The sequence below is a fragment of the Bicyclus anynana genome, chromosome 12 (genome assembly GCF_947172395.1).
Source record: "Bicyclus anynana chromosome 12, ilBicAnyn1.1, whole genome shotgun sequence".
Taxonomy (NCBI): domain Eukaryota; kingdom Metazoa; phylum Arthropoda; class Insecta; order Lepidoptera; family Nymphalidae; genus Bicyclus; species Bicyclus anynana.
The window spans coordinates 1646823-1670395 of NC_069094.1; the positions used below are offsets into that span (position 1 = coordinate 1646823).

General features: G+C 36.8%; 1 protein-coding gene across 1 annotated transcript in view; it reads left to right on the forward strand.

Annotated features, from left to right (window-relative positions):
• Positions 1-6093: 6093 nt before the first annotated feature.
• Positions 6094-23573, forward strand: part of LOC112050066 (centaurin-gamma-1A) — a 300795-nt gene continuing 283315 nt past the window's right edge. The window contains exon 1 of the mRNA XM_024088198.2: positions 6094-6551. Coding sequence (XP_023943966.1) covers positions 6356-6551 — 196 coding nt within the window. The 5' untranslated portion in view covers positions 6094-6355. The remainder of the gene's footprint in view (positions 6552-23573) is intronic.

Genomic DNA, 23573 nt, shown 5'->3' on the forward strand with positions numbered 1-23573 from the left:
TTTATTTCATATTTAATCTCATAATCATATTTAAATATTTTTAAATTTTTAGAGTAGGTGTATGGTTTGTCGACGTATATTATTGTTATTAATACATCAAAGTAACATCATCATTGCATGCGAGTACCTAATATAAAGACAAACACATAAAGAATTCACAACTGTGTCAATACCATTATAAATATACCATTTTGTATGTACTTTAGATATTATCTAGTTAAATTTAAAAAAAAAACGGTTGTCTGTAAAGTCGGTTTACTGACGATAGTTGAACGTGGCAACGTCGGAAAATACTGATGGAATGGTTGCATTTTTATATATACTTTATTTCTTGTAAAAAAAGTTGGCAATCCTAGAGCGAGGGAACGACGCATGACGTCATCTTTTTTCGAGTTTGCATCTGGTTTCATCGAATTATAAGACGTTGTCACGTCAAAACAGTAGCTATAAACCGTGTATGTATCTATTATGTGTATGGACAACAAATACAATTAAGTAGTACCTCCTAAAAATGAGGGAAGGGGAAAAAAGGTCATATGAAAAGAGAAAAAACATCAACACAAAAACTTTATTACTTAACATATGAATTTGAGATTCTTTGTAAAAATTTCATCCGGTGCTGTACCTATCACACAGTAGGTAAATGACATTTTGTCAATGATTTGATATTTATTTTAGTTGATAGTAAAGACCAAAATACTGAATAGGCAAGCTGAACTACTTAATAAATTTTAATAAAATTTACACACCGTGTGAATTTTGATCCAACTTGATTGGGGTAGGGTAGTGTAGGGGTAGGGTAGGGTATGAATAGGGAAGAAGTAAATACGTATAAGTAGAAAGCGAACTAGTCATATAGCTATTCGTTTTCTTCTGACCGGAGATAGAAAGAAAACGAAAAAGACGCAGATGAAGTCTTGGTCTAAATCAGAGGTTCCCAAACATTTTTTTCTCATAGACCACTTTCCAATTTAACTGGTTCTGGTGGACCCCCTGCTTAATTTCTATCCAAAACTCGACAAACAATGTAATTATATTCGTCTATGGAAATTTTAGTTGCAGCCGAAACACCATCATAAAATATAAGTTCTAAAAAAAATAGTGAGAATTGATTACTTAATGAATAGTGCTGTGAGTGGATGACAAAAAAAAAGTTATTTCAACCAACTTAAATTTTTGATTTTTGCTCACAGCACAAGGAAGCAATTACTTCACACTTCACTTTTTTTATTTAGAAAACTCCCCAATCGGTATGAAACCAGATAAATATTCGTGAACCCCGATTACGAATCGTAAAACCCCATTTTTATGTCACACCAACGTAGACCCCCGCCGAGTGGTCTGTAGACTCCTAGGGGTGCACCTAGACCACTTTGGGAATCGATGGTCTAAATTCTAAAGACATATTGTCACAGTTTCAGATTATCACTGTTCATATTAGGTACTGGTATAAAGTGGAAGTCTAAAGGCTCTCACATACATAGTATGTTAGTAATTTAATCGCGTTAAGGACACTATCGCGAGGAAAATCATCACTTGGGGAAATAACAATGAAACTCATACCTACATAACATTTATACACATTGTAAACAAGTATAATTATTTTCTATCTATATATCTACGAATATCTATCTGTATGCTGTTGGTAAATTGCTCACATTTCACAGAAACTTAGTACTTATCTATACTAATATTATAAAGCTGAAAAGTTTGTTTGTTTGTTTGAACGCGCTAATCTGAGGAACTACTGAGTGCCTAGTGGGAGTTTTCAATATCTTCATACTGTTACTATCGCGTTGGCGTAAACGCGAATTTATATGGAATTGAAACAGTTGTGCAATAGTGCCACTAGATGGCGCTGTTTCAATTCTTTAGAAATTCGCGTTTTACTACCTATTTTAACTTTATTACTTAACTAGCTGACGCCGCGCGGTTTCACTCGCGTGGTTTCCGTTCCCGTAGGAATACGGGGATAATATATAGCCTATAGCCTTCCTCGATAAATGGGTCATCTAACAAATCGTACCAGTAGTTCCTGAGATTAGCGCGTTCAATCAAACAAACAAACAAACAAACAAATTCTTCAGCTTTATAATATTAGTATAGATACAACTTTGTTTATCATACATATTTAGACTGTCTTACTTTTGTTTTACAACTGTGGAAGAAAGTGATTACCCACTACAATACAGGGAATCCTAGAGTGGTAATCTCAGACCTATGTTAAACATTGTTATGTAGATACTTGTGAATCGATAAACAATGCTGCGTTCGACTCCTGCGTCGGACAATAAAATCAAACTGAGTATTGCTTTATTCCAAGAAAATCCCAATAAAAATTCTCAGCTCGGAGTTGGGAAGTTGGTAGTGTTAAAGCCGCGTGCCTAGAAGAGCACATTTTGAATCCACTGTCCCTGTGATTAAAAAAGGTTGAAGCGTCTATGAGCTGTGATAGCCCAGTGGATATGACCTCTGCCTCCAATTCCGGAGGGTGTGGGTTCGAATCCGGTCAAAAACATCGGAAAGTCAGGAAAACATCGTGAGGAAACCTGCATAGCTGAGAAATATCTTAATTATCTGCGTGTGTGAAGTCTGTCAGTTGGGCCAGGGTGGTGGATTATTGGCCTAACCCCTCTCATTCAGAGAGGAGACTCGAGCTCAGTAGTGAGCCGAATATGGGTTGATATGGGGTATGGGGTCTATGATTTTGTTTTATTTTTTCCCACTTCTACTAGACTAGTTGAATGAATAGAATGGACTGGTAATATTGGTCATATGTAAAAGACATGGCAAATATTTCCATCAGTTAATTTAGTTGTTATGGCTATTATTATTGTCCTTAATTTTTCTAATTACGTTAAACTTCTGTAACAGCATAATCCAGTGTAATCCACCAATCAGATTTATCCGAAAGTATGAATACTAATGATTGTACTTAACGAGCCATTCGTGGTGAATGGTTTGCATGCTAATTAGGGCTATCAATAGCAACACTGAGCACGGCACACCTATTGGGATCCATTGTGGAGTTCGCAAATAAGCGATTGACCATTCATAGCCGCGTCACGCGGACTTAATGGTTCATTGATATTGAGGACGTACCTACCTACCTATTTTATATTTACTTAAACCAAAACTAAGACTCAGAATATATACAAGTTTACTGTGACTAAGATTATAAAGAGGTAAAGTTTATGTTAATGTAGGGGGTAGATAATCTCCGGATCTACGAAACCGATTTTGAAAATTCTTTTGCCACTTCTTTTTGAGTGTTATAGGGTATTCTTTATCCCAGTTTTCTTACGGAAAAAGGAACTAGATGGATGAAACTGCGAGGCGTTGGTTAGATGAATAAATAACCCCTGTTTTTCCACCTATAAGGTAGAATTTTTTTTTTTCCAAAATTTTTTTTTTTCAAATTTAAATTTTACCCTTTCCCATACATTTTTTATCCAAAAAAATCGGACCACTCAGTAAAAAGTTACACGTGTAAAAATATACACTTCGAATTGATAACCTAACCTTCTCTCCGTTTTTCGTAGGTTGATAAGCGCGACAACCCGACGTACAACGACCAACCCTCAGAGCGGGGGCACACGATGCGTTGCGGCGGCGGTGCGGACTTGCAACCACCGAGTCGAGGCGGCGAGGGGTGAATGCGTTGCGACGTCGGAGCGGTACCGCTCAGTTGTGAGTCACAACTTCACAAGGATTTACAGACGCGGCTACGGCGCCGCTGCGATATAACAACGTTGCGGCGCCACACCGCTCATGTGCCCGCTGATGCAGTGAAATCTTTGCGATGCGGCGCCGCAACGCATCGTGTGCCCCCGCTGTTAGTGGCAAATGCGGAAGGCCCAGAAAAGAAGACGAAGTGCGACAAGAGCGACATCCTCATCGGGCCATTTATGTTTATGGCACTATCTTATTCTTCTTTTCCTGGGCCTTTTCCACACTTGGCTAAGGTTTGGCCGTTGTACGTAGGTCCCTTTGGTGCTGGTACCCGCTGGAGTCACTCCAGCCAACCGAGCATGCCGTCCAGGTCGCCGAACGCCTCGTGGAGTGTTGCTGGTGATCCAATGTGTGCTGCGCGTTGTTCAGATACACCTCTGCATAACATGTATCGGGGTCTCTTCTTCCTCCATGCACGCTCTGCAAAGAGGACTGTCGGTTATACCTTGAACCGAAAGGTGTTTATTGTGTCCTGCCATTAATTCCGTAACAGGTTTAAGTTTGCTACGGTTAAGTTCAAGTAGCTGAGTTATGGCACTATATACGTCTTTTATTTTAAAGCGTCATCTATGAACGATAGATTGAACTAAGAATGAGGATGATGAATATATTATTTTTATGAAACACTCGGGTAAATAAGGTCAATATTAACTAATTAATATAATGTAAAAAACAAAGATTGACTGGATGTTTGCAAAATAAATAAGATTACAAAATTTCAAAATCTACTAAAAATCTTTTTCCTTATATTAAACGTTTCTTACAAACGTTAATTTTTCAATAAATGAACTATAAACATAAACGCACAAATAACAAAGATATTTATAATTTTGTTTGAACGCCCATACAAATCTAACGATCATTATGATCAACGACGTCATTAGTTCGTACCATTTTGTATGGGGCCTTTTTTCAAGGATCCGTGGCTGTGCTATCCCTGTAGCTCCAAAAGTAACGATCGCAGAGATCCTGTTAATTTTAGAAAATTGCTTTACTATTAGGATATTCCTAATTCGAATAACTACTTACAATTAAAAAAAAAAATGACATCATCCTTCTATTACATCATTCACAATCATAGTATTTATCTACATTTTACATATTAAATAGTATTTTAATTATTAATATTTTATTTGAATTATTTCGGTTTTTAGAGCATTCTAAATTGCTCGAATACCTAATTAAAACTGATTATTTTGCTAACTTTACTGACTTTACTAGATAATTTATCTAAAAATCCATCTGATATGCTAAATTGTATCCTCTTCGATTATGATAGAGCTTAAAACTCTTTGACGAAGACCTTTGTATATAGAGCCGTTTACAAACGAGATACCTACCTAATTAAAACAGGAAATTATTATCAAATCAAAGAGAATACGTTATTTATTCTTACCCACTGAAACTCATTAAGTTATGCGAAAAATTATTTGTTTTCTGACTATGTAAAACGATCCACGAATTTAATAACCAAGTTAAGCACATAGAATTCTTAGTAAATTAGTAGGTAATTAGGTACAGCTCGTGCGGAATATCTTGACACCTGGCTCGAACGATGTTTGTACTGTTTGTTTGGTTGTGTTCGGTAGGCAGGTGTCAAGTTAATGCGCACGAGTTATCTACCTACTTACTGGTGGTGGTTCGATCCCCACCCTCTGGACCATTGTTGTAGCCAGATACTACCATAGGTAAGTTACCTAAGGTAACACTTCAGACTTTTCCGACTAGTTGAAGACTTAAGGGAGTGTTGGTCAATACGGCAAAATTTATTTTTTAAAGTACAGAAGTATTTTAGTAAGTTTGAAGTAAAAATACCTTACTTAACATTAATTTTTAAACAGTTATAAATTTTTCGGAAAATTTAAAGTTAGGTTATTATTTTATCTTCCTTTACAACATACTTCCTGAATGATTGGTAATTGGTATAGGTATGTAATACATTCTGAATGAATATCTAATGCCACAACTTTTCTTGAGAACTTCCTCCTTTTTGAAGTCGGTTAAAAATTGCGACCGCCGCGACATTGATTGCAATTTAATCCACCAGGTTAGAAAAGTATGTGGCACTATAGCTAGTTTGTTAAAAATTAAAGTAGATTCTTCCCCATTGTCAATGATACTCTATAATATAAAATTAATTTGTTCTGTATCTGTACAGATACGGCACATGATTGAACATAAATAAAAATCGTAAAATGTGTAACAGCGCCATCTATGTAAAAGGTATATAACGATTACAAGAAAGCAACATTTAACTAAGTATTCTCGCTACACGGTAAAAGATGGCGCTGTTCCCCACAACAATGACATTTGATAGATCACGTTTAGGACGCGATGGAATGTCATAGCAGTTCGGTAATGGCCGCCGCCGAGGTGGTCTGTTCTTGGCATTATCAGTAAAACGCGAGTTAATTGGTTGTTTACCTTATTTACATCCACATTCTTATCATTACACACGTTGTGACAAGTGTTCTATTGTTAGTTTGTGTCAACATAACATTGACGAGTGGTATTTGTGTGATTTTCGGCGTCTATGGCCGCGTTTACGTAGCATTGAGATGGGAAAGCGTCCGGTATACAGTGTTGTGGTGTGATATAAAGGTATCGAGGTTATATCGCCCAGATGCTGGGCTTCAGGAGCACGATGTGCAACCGGCAGCACACGCAGGCGTGTCTGAACACGTCTCTGTCCATACGTCAAGAGATCCAGAGGTTCGAAAGTGTGCACCCATCGATATACGCGCTTTACGATCTCGTGGAACTCGTTCCTGACCCCTTGCTGGCTCAGCAGATTCGTGATCACGTCGTGGCTATTGAAGGTTGGTTTGATCAACTTCATTTTGTGTCAACATTTGCTTATGGGTGATATTCAGCGAGTGTTTACAATCGTATTTAGATACGCGTTTCTAAGGAGACGCTGTTTTGTATTGGTAAGTCACGCTGGATAACCTATTTGGTATCGATTTATATGCGTATTTGAACTCTCATAGTTGTGATTTTTGAATAGGTGTAATTGCAGGCATTTGTTTACAAAGAAAAAGCTGTAATTAGGTATGAACTTTTGATAAATAGAGATTTGATTTTTTTTTTATAGAAATGTAGTTTTGGCTATGCAGATGTACCTATATTATATTAGATTATACTTATACTTCAGACCGTCTGAGGGCTAACGACTATTTAGAGTATAAGCATTGGTAAGGTACTTCATAGCACTGTACCTAGTTGTAGAGCTTGTAAAGTCAAATAAGAGTCAAATGAAACTTGTAATAAAAGTTCCATAGCTCCAAACAGTACCTAAATAATCCTATGCTGAACTTTACATGGGCAAAGCCGATGACTAAAGCCGTTATTAACACAAATAACTGGCGATAATGACAAATTAATGACCTCATAGACAGGTAATTAAAACTAAATATAATTAATTTCTTACACAATTAAGTAGCTGTGTACACAGGGAGGTTAATGACATACCTACCAGCTAGCCTTTATCAATCTACTAAGGCACCTTGTCCACTAAGCGGTCACGACCAGCGGGTGTTAACAACTTTATATAGGTAATAACTAGCTGACGCCGCACGGTTTCACCCGCGTGGTTCTTGTTTCCGTAGGAATACGGGGATAAAATATACCATAAAGCCTTCCTCGATAAATGGGCTATCTAACGCTGAAAGAATTTTTCAAATCGGATCAGTAGTTCCTGAAATTAGCGCGTTCAAGCAAACAAACAAACTCTACAGCTTTATAATATTCGTATAGATTTGTTTTGGAAATAATTTAAACGATCTCCATAAACTACGCATATAGCAAACTTGAAGTAAATATTTTAATGAATAATATTTATAGTGGAATTGGGTTATAATTCAATAATTAATATCAAATCAATAAAAACCGTTTTTTTCTTATTCCGTAAAGCCTATTTTTAATGAAAATGGTGGTGTGAAAAAGCGACCCTTCCTACGATTTTTGGTACTTAGGGTCGTTTTTTCAAAACGATGGCAATGTGGACCGACACGTTAAAAGTAAAATGAATGTGGGATGTATGAAATGGCGACAGGTCTCAGGTGTACTAACGAACACATCGAAGACGTTTCATGTATACGTCAAGTCGAGCCGTCATGCACGCAGCGACCAACACACGATCAGTTGTTACCGTGGGTGCTGCAGAAACTTGGGCATACTTAATCGTCAATGGCTAGCTAGCTTTAAATAAACTTGTGCCTCTTCCAAGTAAGCCCGCTTCCATCTTAGACCGCATCGTCAGTTATAATCAGGTGTGATTGTTTTGTTGTGAAGCACGTCTAAGCTTACTGCTTCATTTTGACGGCCTCGGTGGATTTACAAGACGGAGGTCCTGGGTTCGATCCCTGGCTGGGCAGATTGAGATTTTCTTAATTTGTCCAGGTCTAGCTGGTGGGAGGCTTCGGCCTACCGGCAAAGACGTACCGCCAAGCGATTTAGCGTTCCGGTACGATGACGTGTAGAAACCGAAAGGGGTGTGGATTTTCATCCTCCTCCTAACAAGTTAGCCCGCTTCCATCTTAGACTGCATCATCACTTACCATCAGGTGAGATTGTAGTCAAGGGCTAACTTGTATTTTATGTTTAAGATTCTTTTTGTTTAGGAAACTACAGTTATCCTTCGTATCTACTCCATACGGATCTAAAGTCTTAAAATCCCAGATAAAAGAAGACAGTAAGGAATGATGCTTTGCTTTGTTATTGTCGTCCAAATTCCCAATGGATAGTCCAAAATAAGTTTTGATCTTGACATTCGGATGAGCAAAGAAATCCACGTTCAGATTTCGAACGCATCGATCCATTAACATCAATGATCAATTATGTAATTGGTCATGCGCGTGGAATCACGCACGAATCTGCCATTAGAAGTGGTTTTTGCCGAGGTCACTGTCTCCGAGCGGCGGGCGTAACAACTTAAGACTATAAAATTAATTGATTTTTAATTACCTAAATTTCTAATTATTTTTGGCCACACGATGGACTTGGCACCCGCACCATGAAACCATGGAACGCTATGATATTTATTCCTTCCTATCTGGTTTTTAGTGGAAAACCATTGTCTGTAATAGTCAAAATGCATTTATTTCAATTACGATTAGTTTAGTTTACAAACACATTTGATACGTCAAGTTGTTTCATGAGTTAATGGTGATAATTAAAGTCGAAAACTTAAAATAATTAAAGTTACGAAGGTTCCAAAAAAACGCCCAGGCTCAGCGCAGACAGAAAAGAGCGCAGCGGAGAGGATACGCGATCCGTAAAGGAAATGCCCGAGACCGCGCGAGGATTGTTGCTCTCTGTCTGCGCTGACCCTAGGTCCGGACCCTATGTTTTTTTATTTTTGTAGTTAAGTAATGAAATATTAGGTATGCAATTCGGTTCCTATACGTGGTCTCGTTAATACCTTAAAGTTATGGGAAATACTCCCGAGCCCCCTGTATAGTCACTGTAAAAACTGACCTGCGTTAATTAAGGCCACATACTCGTAACATAGCGTATATATCATATCATCATATATTGCGCATTTTGAAAAGATACTCAAAGCGGCAGGACACAGTAAGTAAATGAATCTTATACACAGTGGTAGACATTTGAATAGCACTTGCGTATCAGTTCGTCTGTTATCTCGGCAATATAAGCGGCAATCAAATGCGCTATATTGGTTTTCCTTATCAGTGCCTAACAGCTTTGCGCTAATAAACGACAGATGGTATGTTATAGACGTGCCTACATTATGTCAGATACTTATTTAATTGTTTCTTCGTTTAACTTTTATATAATAAAAGTATTCTTTTTTTTTTTGCATAAGCAAGCGCTTAGCTGCAATAAAGTCTGTTGGTAAGAGATGATGCAGCATATGGTGTAGATAGCTTTCCTAGAAGATGCTATTCACTCTTGACATAAGATACCCATGTTGCAGGTGGTGGGGAAGACGAGTTTTTCTGTACATATACATATATATTATTTTCAAATTAATTGTTGAAGTTATAGTTACTTAGTTATTAACTGAAAACGCTACTAAAAAGAAACATTTTACATATACATACTTATATATGTCTAACTTGAAAAATAATGTACTTACCATTTTATTTACACAACCTAGGGAGAAAAAATTTTTCTCCCTAGGTTGTATAAATAAAATGGTACCTCAAAAGGAGAGTATGTATTGGACATAGGTACATACATACTCTCCTTAAGTCGCGAAAATTGTCCATGTCATATCAGTCCATAACAAACTTAAGTAGGTCATAAAAACATTAAGTACTTACTAAAATATTTATGAATTAAGTGTTACTCACTTTTTTTTTATTAAATTCTAACAAAGGCTCAATATCGTAACTCGTACATCTCTCCTTGTTAACCTTTACAAACAAATTTACCAAGGCGTGAAATAACCCATTGTTTTTCCGCCGGAAATAACTCGCGAAGTAAAAAAAAACATTAGTATAATAAAACACTCGGAAAAATTACCTTTTTTCATGTTATTTCAACTAATTGTTTCGCGAAACAATACGGCTAGAATCAAAGTGAAAGCGACGTCGATAACTGTAGAGAACAGGGGCGGCAAACATTTTGTCATTTTTGAGGACTATAATTTTGTTTTAAAAAATTCATCTAATTAATTTTAGACTATACGTAGTGTCTGCAAAATTCGAGTCCGATCAGAACACAATACACATGGCAGTGTAAAAAAACCTAATAGCTAGCTATATCATGTATACATGACTCTTCTTTTTTTTTCGTAGGGGGGAAAATACTCATGGACGCCCGTTTAGGTAGTGCCGGACTCCTACCGGCTGAAAACGCTGGTGTACCTGCCATTTAGCCTACCACCAGCGTCACAGCGTCTTACAACATAACCTATCACAAGATACAAGCTTGATAGTTGCTAATTCATAAGATCGACATTTTACGAGGTTGTCTGGTAACTACAAGATATAGTTTAGTCTACTTTTCTACCACAGATGTGCTAGTCAACTTTGAGTTTGTAGTGTCAAAGCGGGGCTGCAAAGCTGTATGACCGTTTCCACTCACTTGATTTTTTTTATTCTCTACAGGTTAGCTCTTGATTACAATCTTACCTGATGGTAAGTGATGATGCAATCTAAGATGGAAGCGGGTTAACTTGTTAGGAGTAGGATGAAATCCACACTCCTTTCGGTTTCTACACGACATCGTATCGGAACGCTAAATCGCTTAGCGGTACGTCCTTGTCGATAGGGTGGTTACTAGCCACGGCCGAAATCTCCAACCAACCAAAGTTTTTTAGTTGTCCAAAGCATCCTTATCTCATATAGGTAGGTACTTATCTCCCATCTTTCGCAATTTAGCGTGCATCTCCCTCATATAAAAACATTAGTGAACGCACCGCGGTTTCACAGCCGGTCCCGTGGGAATGAATTTATCTATGTTACTCGCTGATGGTGTAGCTTTCGATTAGTGAAAGAATTTTTAAAATTGGTTTAGTTTAGGCATGAAAGTGTAACAAACTCACATTCGCTTTTTTAACATTAGTTAAGTTAGAATATATTAATGGAACGTTTCTATCGATGCATACTCAGCTAAACCTAGTAGGTGAAATATGAAAATTAAGGGAACCTAATATTATTATATTATACATCATACACCCAACTCTCAACTTAGCACATCTCTGATCGAAAAGGACCCATATATGGCTGGCGGCAACTTTGAAACAAAAGTCAAAATGGCGGACAGGTGGTACGTCAGGTTCCATACTAAAAAGTAGAAATGCCTTTTAAAAAAGTCGTCACGTAGGTGTAAGGTTCGCGGTCCCTGCTGCGAAGTGTGGAGGTTTATGATATCGCTGTTTAGGGCGGACGATTGGCTTAGCGGCGCGGGTTAATGATCCGCAACGATTCGCCCACTTCCCAAAACCCATTGGAAGTTTACTACGAAATGGTACACTTTAACGATTTGCCTTTATTTTAATGGCACGCTTTATTTGTCAATGGAAGGTTGTACTGACGGTATGCTGTTACTGAAATGATAAATTTCTTAACGACAAGATGTTTAGTGGCAATAAACATCAGATTCACTTTCACGCAAATAGAACGAATAATCATAAATTAAATAAACTCCCACTGCTGACTTTACTACTCAGTAGAATTTGCCTATTGAACCAGTAGTAGAGTTAGTAGAGTAGATGAATTTTTCAAAATTGTTTGTAAAGATAGTTTAAAAGTTATGTACACCTGCCTTCTTTACACTATTTATTTGTTTTTAAATTGTTGTGTGTCTTACCTTAAAAAGGAAGCTAATAAGACTGTTCATATCAAAATACATAGTCTCGAGTTATTTTCATCTCAAGCTGAATACCGTCTCATCCGGTGTAGTAATCACATTTTCAGATGACTGAATGCTTAATCACAGCATTTGATTTTTAATTTAAAACAGCTCATAATGACTGTAAGTGTAACTTGAAAATAGAAAAGAAATATTAAATTATTAAATTTCAAATTGCTTTTTAATGAAATAACTTAATTACTTAATATCAGGTGGTTATTCATCTCCAAATTGATGATGTCACTATTAAATAATAAAGTATTTGATCTTTTCGCATGTACCTACTTAAATATGGCCAAGGGCTTGGATTGAAATAACAGGAGAAGCCTCGTTTCAGGGTCACTTGCATCACTTTGTTGTTTGTCTGTCTGTATGTTTGTCAAGACCCTTTTCTCGGGAGCGCGTAGAGGTATCGAGTTAAAATTAAAACCATATACACGGAACTGCACTCAGGTATATGGAAGAATCTGAAAACTTTACATATACTTAGTATATAAGTATAATTTGTATTTTAATTACTTATATCATAAAAAAATATGATTAAACTACGTTAATAAATCCTCGAGGTTAAACAAAGAGGCAAAGCAAAATTTTAAAAATCCAAATAAATCGCAAGCCGCAATATTTCACGAGTAGACATTATTGCAATACAAAGCCAGCAGTATCCCGACAACAAAGTAATTGAATACCGATAACAAAACAATAACTCGGTAAAAGCTTTCAGATAATGAAATCTGGGCTCAACAAGCCCATAATACTAGATATAGGTCCCGGCAAATAAGTTGCCAAATGGCGGTCATCTGTGCAGGTACAAATAATAAAGAAAAAAGTGCTAAAAATATACTAAGTGGTTACCCAGATTTGTTTTAAGTATAAAATTTTTTCAAATAACAGTGGTATGCTACAAGAAAAATTCAAAACACCAACCTACTTACTACTACATGTTGTTAAGTATTGGGGTTAGGTGGTTTGTAATAACACCTGATGACTGCTGGGACTAGGTATACAATTATACATATAATCAGCTTTTCAATACGTTTACTATATTTTACAATTATGTTTTAACTGTCGATACAAACCTTTTTGCAGGTTCCCATGTTTTGTTTAAAGTCTCAGTTTAAATATTATTTACTTTCAGAAAATAATTGTAAACGTGAATCACCATTTATCTTGCTCTTTAAAGTTATGATCGTTTCATTTTCTTGAAAATAAGATTATATAAAGTTAAGAGAAATAAGAAGTCGTACAATTGATAATATCGTACGCGATTGCAATGGCATCAACGTGTTGCTATGGTTACGCGTCAATACCTAATAATTAGTAACTGCGCATAGGTCAACTTATACGCCGCTACCTATCTACCTAGTTACCTACCTACATAATATACAGCGGCAAAGTGCAAGGTCGATGGAGACGTCTTACACCGAAGGTCATTCCCTTTTTAGGTCTGGCGAGAAGAGAAGATTCTAATAAATGAATATTGCGCAATTGCGGTGAGTTATCGAGCCTTAAATTGAAAACGGGTTTCCTAAAATGGTTGTCGGTTTAATTACAACGCGCGGCTTTAGTGGGTGTTCCCATAAGTACTCGTATATTTGAGTGATACTACTATTACCACAGAACTACTACACATATGAATATAAAAGTAACTATTGTTTTCTCTATTGTTTACACAATACCAAAACAGGAACCACAAATAACATTTGTGATTGTCCGGGCTAATCTCTATAACGGATATTTACCGATTTAAATAGGACTTTCAGTGGTAGATAGAGGAGTTTATTGACCAACACTCTCTACTCTTACTCTCTCTCTTACTGTTACATTCGATAGTCAAAATGCTAATAAAACCAATTTTGTTAGGTAATCAATAGTATTTTATGCACTTATAAGATAGTAAAAGTCGTCGTCTGTATATTGTGCGAACAGCCTAACGGACTCAATAAAATATGCACCCAATATGTACTAGATTAGGCAAAGAACGGCCACAATAAAAGGGAAAACATATTGTTTACCGTAGAACATCCTCTGTACCGGTGGAATCAATTTAATAACAGAGATCTCAGAGAAATTAGACGGAGCTTCGTTGAAATGAAACTTCAAATACTTCGACAACTACAAGAAGGCAATACAAAATGGAAAATCCCCTTATTCAATAAAAATACATTAAGTAAGTAAATGTATTTAAATATTAATGTCATTTAAACATTGTTTGTACTTATTAAGGCTAATTACCCCAAGAGGAAGAAACGGAACCCTTATAGGATCCCTTTGTTGTCCGTCAGTCTGTTTTTTATACTATATGGTAAGAACATTATAGTTGACTTAACAAGCAGATGGCCCACCTGATGTGGAAATTGAGTGTAAATTCATCGCCTATACTTCGCATCGCTGCGCAGGGCACGTCAAATAATTCGCAATATGTGTTTCTAAACAACAATCTACTAAAAACAGGTGTCTAAAGTGTCATGTGATTTAATTTTAATACTTACAACTACACAAATGAACAGAATACAGAATTCTTGAAACCGAAATTAACATGGCATTATTTTCCCGAACGATTTGTATAATAATTGTATAAAAATTACCTTGTCTGTCCCAAATGATTTCTATCACAAATAAATGATGATATCGATTATTATGAACGAATTTGCACACGTGCGTCTATGTTTATGTCTAGTCAGTGTTGTCAATAAATGATGCTACGCCGCGAGCGGTCGCAAAGAGACGTGTTTGCCGGGGCCGGCATCATCGCAAGCAAAGCAAATAACCGCTATTTGCCTTGTATTTTCGCCGATGTTGGCATTGTCAATAACGCGGAACATTTGCTACAGATGCCGTTTAGCCTTGTCGGTGTTTTGCTGTTTTTTTTTTGTAGCATTTGTAGTTTTTCAGTTAACTTTATAATCTTTATTGTTGATTTGAATAATTTGACAAGGATGGATGACTTTTTGCCGTCTCTTTCAATATACGAGTACCATCATTCAAAGACAGGCCCTCAATTACTAAACTAAAAATGACGCAACGCTCAAAGTATTCGACCGCTCTAAATAAGTGCGACTCTATATTTAGATCATAACTTATTTGTCCCCAAGAGTACGTTGCTCCGGGTCAAACTAATGAAATATTTTATTTCGCGACGTGGGTGATGCTCATAATATCAGACTGCACTGGCCTCTGATAGACTCTCCAACTTGGTTGGCGTCAATAGCACAGGTAATTTAAACTTGACGCTTAAAATCAAAAAATCAAAATCAAAAATCATTTATTTCAAGTAGGCTCAGTTTACAAGCACTTTTGTAAACTGAGCCTACTTGAAATAAATGATTTTTTATTTTGATTTTTTGATTGATCACACAGATTGTGAATGTGTATTGATCACACAGATTGTAAATGTGTATTTGTACAAGACAAAATATAGTAACTGTTGCTAAATAAACGAGACAGAGACGGTTATTTCGAGAAAAAAAAGACACAATGTTTAATAATAGTTGTAACTAAATAACAGCAACTAAGTTGTCTTATCTGTCTTGTTCTCAATAAGCTTATCCGCGCGAGAAAGACAGGAATTTTCATTTAAATCTTATTGCCACATTACATAATAGTCCTAGGTATTACTAGTTTGTGCGCGTACCTTCATCTGAACTGCTTAGGTTTCGTTATTTAATAATTATACCTTTATGGCATCAACGTACCAAGTCGGAAACGCAGGTAGGAAATGCATTTTGAGATTTTATAAAGTTTGTTACTTTAATTAGTTTCATTAAACTTCAACAGATTATCCAACACTGTCGGTTCATATTGGTTACTAAATATATTATGTACCTAGTTTCGAGATCAGACCACTCCTGTTTCTACCCACAAGCAGTGCTATGTCGTTATTGCAAAAACTCGTTAAATTTATAATACCAATTTTTAGTATAACTGGAATTATGAGAGTTTAATATAAAGATGAAGTATTTTAAACTCGTTACGGTTTTATCTTAAGCAAAATTTTGCTACAATGCTCTTATCTGTCACCAATCAGTATTGCTGTGTTGTGATCTTCAAAGAATATAATTGCCGGCAATGATATTATCATTAGTTACCTGTACATTAGCATTAAGTACCATAATTACTTGAGTATTATGGTCATACTTTACTACAAAATATGATATCAAAGAACTGAAAATCTCGTACGCGATTGCAATGCAGTCAAATTATAGCTAATAAGTTACGCTTTAACACACAAAAATGTGTCAATGCTCATGGGTCAACTTACAGGTCGCGACCTATACGTTTCTGACTTATGCGGATTTTAGTAAGTATCATTTGTATATTGAGAGTCATACAAGTGCGTCCGTCCACTTATCTGCATCGTACGGATCGCTTCGAATGGATTTTATCTACCGTAAAATTACAAATTTGATGCGATGTTTGATGCGATGCGTCCGATACGTGCGATACGAATCAGTGGACGCCTACCATAATCCGTCGGTTTGCGTTTCTGTCCTTCTTCGGCTAAACCGCACCATTTGGTGATCATACGTACTCCTATGTGGTATCAATGTGGTACATCTTCACGGTTCGTGAATAAAAATACGTGACAGATCACTTAGCGGTTATGTTACGGTGTTATCTAAGAGTTCTTTATGTTTTACCGTTATGGTTCTCGGAACGGTACATCGTACACCTGCGATTTCACACTCCGCGGGCCAAGTGGAGTGGAGTGGGCTTGCGCTTCGGTTTAGCGTCAAATCAAATCAAATCAGATGTTGGATAACTGTGTGGCTTTGCTCCGTAGGGTTCCGTAGACTGGTCTATATAAAAACCGCGGAACACTTTCCGTGGTTTCTATAATTGAAGGTATATAACGCTTAGGAAGGGGGTATTGCTCTTGAAGATGCCAATTTTATAAAATTTATTTATTATTAAACCCTCATTCACACTATAGTTTTTTCAACGGACATTAAAAAAGCGCTCAAATAGGTACAACAAATGCGTTCCCAAGTACTTATATGTTCACACGACAGCGTTTTTAAAAAACAACGCTTTTTTTTCGAGCAGTGTAGCATTTTCAATTTTGGGCATTGGAAATAGACCTTCATTTAACTTATACTATATTTGAACGCTTTTTTAACGTCCGTTGAAAAAACTCTCGTGCGAATGAGGTCTAACAGATGCTCGCGACCGACTTCGCGCGCGTGGAACCTTTGGCTGCTCTAATTTCGAGGAACAGTCTGTCATACAAAGTTCCGCCTCTGCTCTACTGTTTCTTTTCTTATCTTTTTAACCGACTTCAAAAAGGAGGGGGTTCTGATTTTTTTTATTACCTTTAAATTTTACTTTTTCAGTGTATCTAAAGCCTAAAAGAAAACTGCTTTTCAGATATACCTAAGTAATATCGTGGACTTTTTTTAGTTCTAAAGAGGAATACCTTACTATGCATTGTTTTTGTAAAATCGAAATAGTTACACGCCATTTTGATGAAAGCTCCCAGGTTAATAAAATTAACATCGCGCGTAGCGGATGCGAGTCTCATTGAAACTTTAGCAGTTTCAAAATTGTAGTTACCTACTATATATATTTTTTAGTTCCAAATGACCTACAATTTCGGTGAGGAATGCCATTGTGGCGGTTTTAATTAAATGTTCGCCAATTAAGCAGAAAGGTTTCCATTTTTTAACAATGGACCTCGCGACGGCTTGTTCTCGCGGTATCCAGCGGTATCAAGGTCGCGCTCAACAACAGTGCTGAACAAAAAGTTGATCTTTTGTGTTGTTGTTATTTAAACAACTTTAACAAAATCCTTTTGGCTGTAAGTTGTTTTGTACTTCGTGATGGAAGGTCTACTCGCAGTTGTAGTGGAAAATGTAACGCAGTAATAAGTATTGTAGTTGATCAATGATGGCTCTTGTCATTAGTCAAATGACGATTAACGACGGCCTCTGAGGTTGCCACCTTCTCTCTAATGGAGTTTAATCAAGTTTAAGTTCCAACAGCTCCGCGGTTCAAAACTAAAAAAACTGTGAGGTCCACCAACCCTCTTGCGGTTGCTCTTAAGCTTATTTTTTTAACTAATTAAAAGATTTTTATTGACTAATAAAAATTTTACGGCCTCCGTGGCGCAGTGGTATGCGCGGTTGATGTACAAGTCGGAGGTCCTGGGTTCGATCCCCGGCTGGGCCGATTGAGATTTTCTTAATTGGTCCAGGTCTGGCTGGTGGGAGGCTTCCGCCGTGGCTAGTTACCACCCTACCGGCAAAGACGTACCGCCAAGCGATTTAGCGTTCCGGTACGATGCCGTGTAGAAACCGAAAGGGGTGTGGATTTTCATCCTCCTCCTAACAAGTTAGCCCGCTTCCATCTTATATTGCATCATCACTTACCATCAGGTGAAATTGTAGTCAAGGGCTAACTTGTAAAGAATAAAAAAAGAAAGAAAAAAAAGTAGGTCACCTGTGTTCAACTCGAGCTAATAATCCGTAGTTTACGATAAGGAATCGTCTATAGTAATAATTGTAATTTGTAGTCGATTTACATACAATCTATGAAATGGCTTTGCAGAATTTAGTATAGTGTTTTTTATAGTGTTGTTTTTCATTACTTTTTTGCCATGTCACCTTGCTTTGAATGTCACAGCACAAACCAAATTATACCGACATTTATAATCCGTGCGCATTAACTTGACACCTGGCTACCATATACATCCATATTAACACAGTACAAACATCATTCGAGCCCGGTGTCAAGATTTCAGATCTGACAGAAAATCGACGCACGTTTCATCCTTAGGAGATGTTGACTCTACAATGTTCTACAGTGAAGAACTTCGCATCGAAACGTTTTAGTGTTTATATTGATATATTCCCACGGTATATCGCGTCATAATAGATCTATAGGGCAGGTTTAAGGGAGTATTCACACTGTCTAAAACGTCAGTGTCGGCGTATGCGGAGTATACGCCACGCAATGCAAAGTATATAGCTGGGACGTAGGGACACGACGACAAGTCATTAATCCGCGTGCGCCTACCTCACGCGTCTTGATAGTGAATTTTATGGCTTTTTTTATTGTTTTTTTTTTTATTTTTAAAGTTAGCTCTTGACTACAATTTCACCTGACGGGAAGTGATCATGCAATCTAAGATGGACGCAGGCTAAGTTGATAGACGTAGGATGAAAATTCACACTCTTTCGGTTTCTACACGACATCACACGGGAACGCTTAATCGCTTGGCTGTACGTCTTTGCCGGTAGGGTGGTAACTAACCACTGCCGAAGCTTTCCACCAGCCTGGCCTGCAGGTATCGTTGCGCGCAAACAGGCATAAAACTAAAGCAACTAAAGTCTGAAACTCGGAAGTCATACAGTTTGAATTGGGTACAGATATGGGCTAAAGGTTCAAACCTGTAAAATTGTTATGTTATAAACCCAGAAACACAGCACTGCAAAGAATTACGAGTATCTTGTGTTTCGGTTCGGTAAAGTTTAAAGTTCTACGGTAGAAAAACGCCAGTGTACACGGGCCTTAGGAGTTGCCTTTCAAAAGCGGCAAATTGTTGTAGCAAAGGTGAGCCGTTGCCATTTCGGTGCAGCATTGCTCTACCTTTGGCTCTTGGAGTAATCGGCGCGGAACTGTTGCCATAAAAACCAAGTGCTTCGAGAAAGGAAGTAAGTGTTCGAATAGGTACTAACGAAAAAGTTACAACTATACGTTTCAGATATTTATAAAAATGTTTCTTAAGCCTGACTTTATTTTCTGTCGTAGAAATTAAAAAGTTTATTTATGGATTTCTAAGTTTCTTTTTTTTTTTTTATTCTTTACAAGTTAGCCCTTGGCTACAATCTCACCTGATGGTAAGTGATGATGCAGTCTAAGATGGAAGCGGGCTAACTTGTTTGGAGGAGGATGAAAATCCACACCCCTTTCGGTTTCTACACGGCATCGTACCGGAACGCTAAATCGCTTGGCGGTACGTCTTTGCCGGTAAGGTGGTAACTAGCCACGGCCGAAGCCTCCCACCAGCCAGACCTGGACAAATTAAGAAAATCTCAATCTGCCCAGCCGGGGATCGAACCCAGGCCCTCCGTCTTGTAAATCCACCGCGCATACCACTGCGCCACGGAGGCCGTCAGAAATCTTTAAAAGAAATTTCAAATTATTTTTTTCAGAAGTTTCTTTTTTATGTCTATGTTACTCTATGATAATGTAGCTTAGTATTTGTGAAAGAATTTGTCAAATCGGTCCAGTAGTTTAGCGTTTATTCGTTGCATACAAAAATACAAATAATTTCTCTTTATTATATTACAGTAGATTTTCTACAGTAACATGGTCGTATATGTGAAACTACAGCTTTCAAAGTCGTTCATTAGAGACGGCTACGACTCACAGTACAGACTCACAGTACAGACTTGAAAAAGTACAGTATAAAAATACTAAGTACAAGAGACTACTGATTTCTTTTGGATTTTTTCAGTAATTTCCCAAGTAGTACTGAAAATAATAATTAGCGTGAAACTATAGCTATAAAATCCAAGTGGCGCGAGTAAGAAAATATTCCTAAAACTTTGGACTACTTAAATACGTTTTTAATATTTATGAAAATGTTTTTTAGATGTGAAGTACTCTTTAAGTAAAAGGAAAGATTTCTTGGAAGTTTTTACCTAGTTCTGAATTCTTGCTGTTTTTCTTTGATACCTACCTACACTAAAGAAACTTGCTTAAAGTACATCATTATTTTAAAAGTATTTTTGTTTTTCCGAGTAAATGTATCCACCGAATATACTAATAGTACCTACTAAATCAATGCGAAGAGGAGTCTGTCTGCTATCTGATTTTCGTTTCAACTGATTTTGATGAATTTTAATGACGAGAGACAATTGATTAAATTCTGTCTTTTCGGACTGTTGCGTTTGTTTCACCATTACACTAGGCCACAGTATACAAACAATAGACCAGGCGCTATAAGGTATTGTGTGTACATAATTCGGGAACCGCACGCTTGTTATAGTTTTGAACTCTGATTTTTTTATTTTCGCGACATGAAGTATCTTATGACTTTCTTCGTAATATGAACTGAAATCGTGCCAAGTTTCAGTTGAATTGATTCAGTAGTTTAGGAGTGATACAAAATGCATGTTTTTAACTTTCTTGTGTTTTTTTAAATAGATTGACTAATTATTGTGATGATGTCACGATTAAAAATGGAAGTTCTTAATTAAAACAAGCAATAAAGCATTTGTTCAGTCATACTCTCGACACCAAAGTATAACAAAATAATGGACCAACAATCCTGGCAACATGCAGAATCGTAATCTGCATGCTTTTCGGAGTTCAAAACTAAACATAATGCGGTCCTCCAATTATGCGCAGACAATATCTCATTGCCCCTGGTCTAATTAAAGAATACAAGGTTTCTTTCTTTTTAAATTATTTCTACTAATAGGTACTTACTTCCTTACCAGTTTGTGCTACTGTGTAATTTAAAATCAAGCTCTTTCATAACCTTTATTTGACAAAACACAAAAAAAAAAATAACTAAGTAACACTCCAACATTTAATATCTTTATCGAAATTACATTTCTTAATTTCAAATTCCACAGCGAAGCGAGCTACCTCAGTGCTAATGAAACTAACCTAAATAACTTTTATCCTTTTACGTCTCTCTCAAAATTATTATATTACATTATGTACAACTAAACCCTCTTTGAGGAGGGATTAATTAAATACATTCTCTCTCTCCGTGAAATTATTTTATTCTCCGGAGATCTTTGGCTGCGTTAAAACCTGACGTCTAATTGAAAGCTCCGCCCGGGGATGCCGTGTTATTAGTCAACACGTCAAAACGGGGGTAGGGGGTGGGTTTAAAAACGTTCCTAATTTGAATATTAATAGGTAGTAATTTATTAAATCTGATAACAGAGTCTTTATTTTGATCTTTCTTTCCTTTTTAAGCAGATTTGGGCACTTAAAGTCATTGAAGGTGTGAATCACGCGAATATTCTATTCTTTTTATACTAAAACTTGGAAAAGAGGGGTGTTATAAGTTTGTCTACCTGTTATGTATGTATGTTTGTTTGTGGCATCGTAACTTCTAAACGAACAGTGCAATTATTATTCTGATGCAGTTTATTGTTTGAAAGCTGACGTGATCAAGATTGTTCTTAGCTATAAGCTATAAAGATAGAAACTATGGTGATGGAAAGGATTACTAATTAGCATAAGAATCTTTGTTCTAGCAAAATTTATGAGTGTCAGAATATTTTAAAACTTTTAAGAATCACTTGTTTTAATTACTTGTTTAAATGTATTATTTTTTGTTTCAGGTAACTCAAAAATAAGTGACATAAAGAAGAAAACAATTATAAAATAAATCATCAATAAAATATAAATCGCAATAACACGTGCGTACATACAATAAGACAAGTGTTGGCTACGGCGTACCTGGAGCCTTAGTCAAGTGGCACGTCGATTTTCTTTCTACAAACGCTAACGCTTCGAAAACTAACAAAATGTATGGGAATGACAGATCCGATCGACATCTTGATCACGTTTTTAATTTTCGAAGCGTTAGCGTTTGTAGAAAAGAAAATGGACGTGCCACATGGTTACAGGCCCAGGATCTAGTGTAAAGTATCGAATGCTGAAACACTATACCAGAGAAGACGCAATGTGATTTAACAAGTAACGGTGACGCGTGCGGCGTGAAGCGTTTTTGCTTTAAACGCCAGTTTCGTGGCCCAAAAGCAAAAATCTCAAAATCCTTTAAGATTTCTTTCTCTAAAAAAAATCACTTTATCTTTGATAGTCCTCAACTCTTGAGCTTAAGCCGAGCTTACCAACTCTGTGAGAAGTGTTAGTTTTCAATAAAACTTTCACGAAGATAGGCGGAATTCAAAAACTACACAACATTTAACAAGTTGGATGAGTTTCCGAACAGCAAACGTGGGGCGAACGCAATTTTGCGAGTAACAGTTTAAAAATTACAGTTTCCCAAACAACCTCTGCTGATATTTCAAGTGCTGGTTGGGGGAATGTTTTAATATGAAGCCGTTTCTATCCTGCTTAATTTTGATCGATTAGTAAGTTTATTATTATAATGGATCATCATTATGAGCCTATTTTAACCGCCCATTATAGGGTCAAGTCTCCCTCGTTGTAGGAGCTAGGTGATGTGGAGTTAGACCTACTACGCTGAATCCTTGCCGGTTAAGGTTATATTTCACTTAAACTATCATTATGAGATGTTAATAATAATGACTTGGGCTGACGACTTTGCTCGAGGCAAGGACACCACCACCAACTTCCAGCAACCAAACCACTTCGGGCTGAGATTTGTACGTTAGTAATTTATTTGCAGATAGAAATTCTTAGTAAGTCTTAGCCCGACCCATGTTTCGAACAGAACCTCATGATCCAGGGTTACCATAGAAAATTTTAATCAGTCTGGCGAATACCTGGATCTTTAGAAAATATAATAAAATAGAACAATGAAAAGAGATATTTTTAAAAAAGTTGTACGACACTTCTTCGAATCA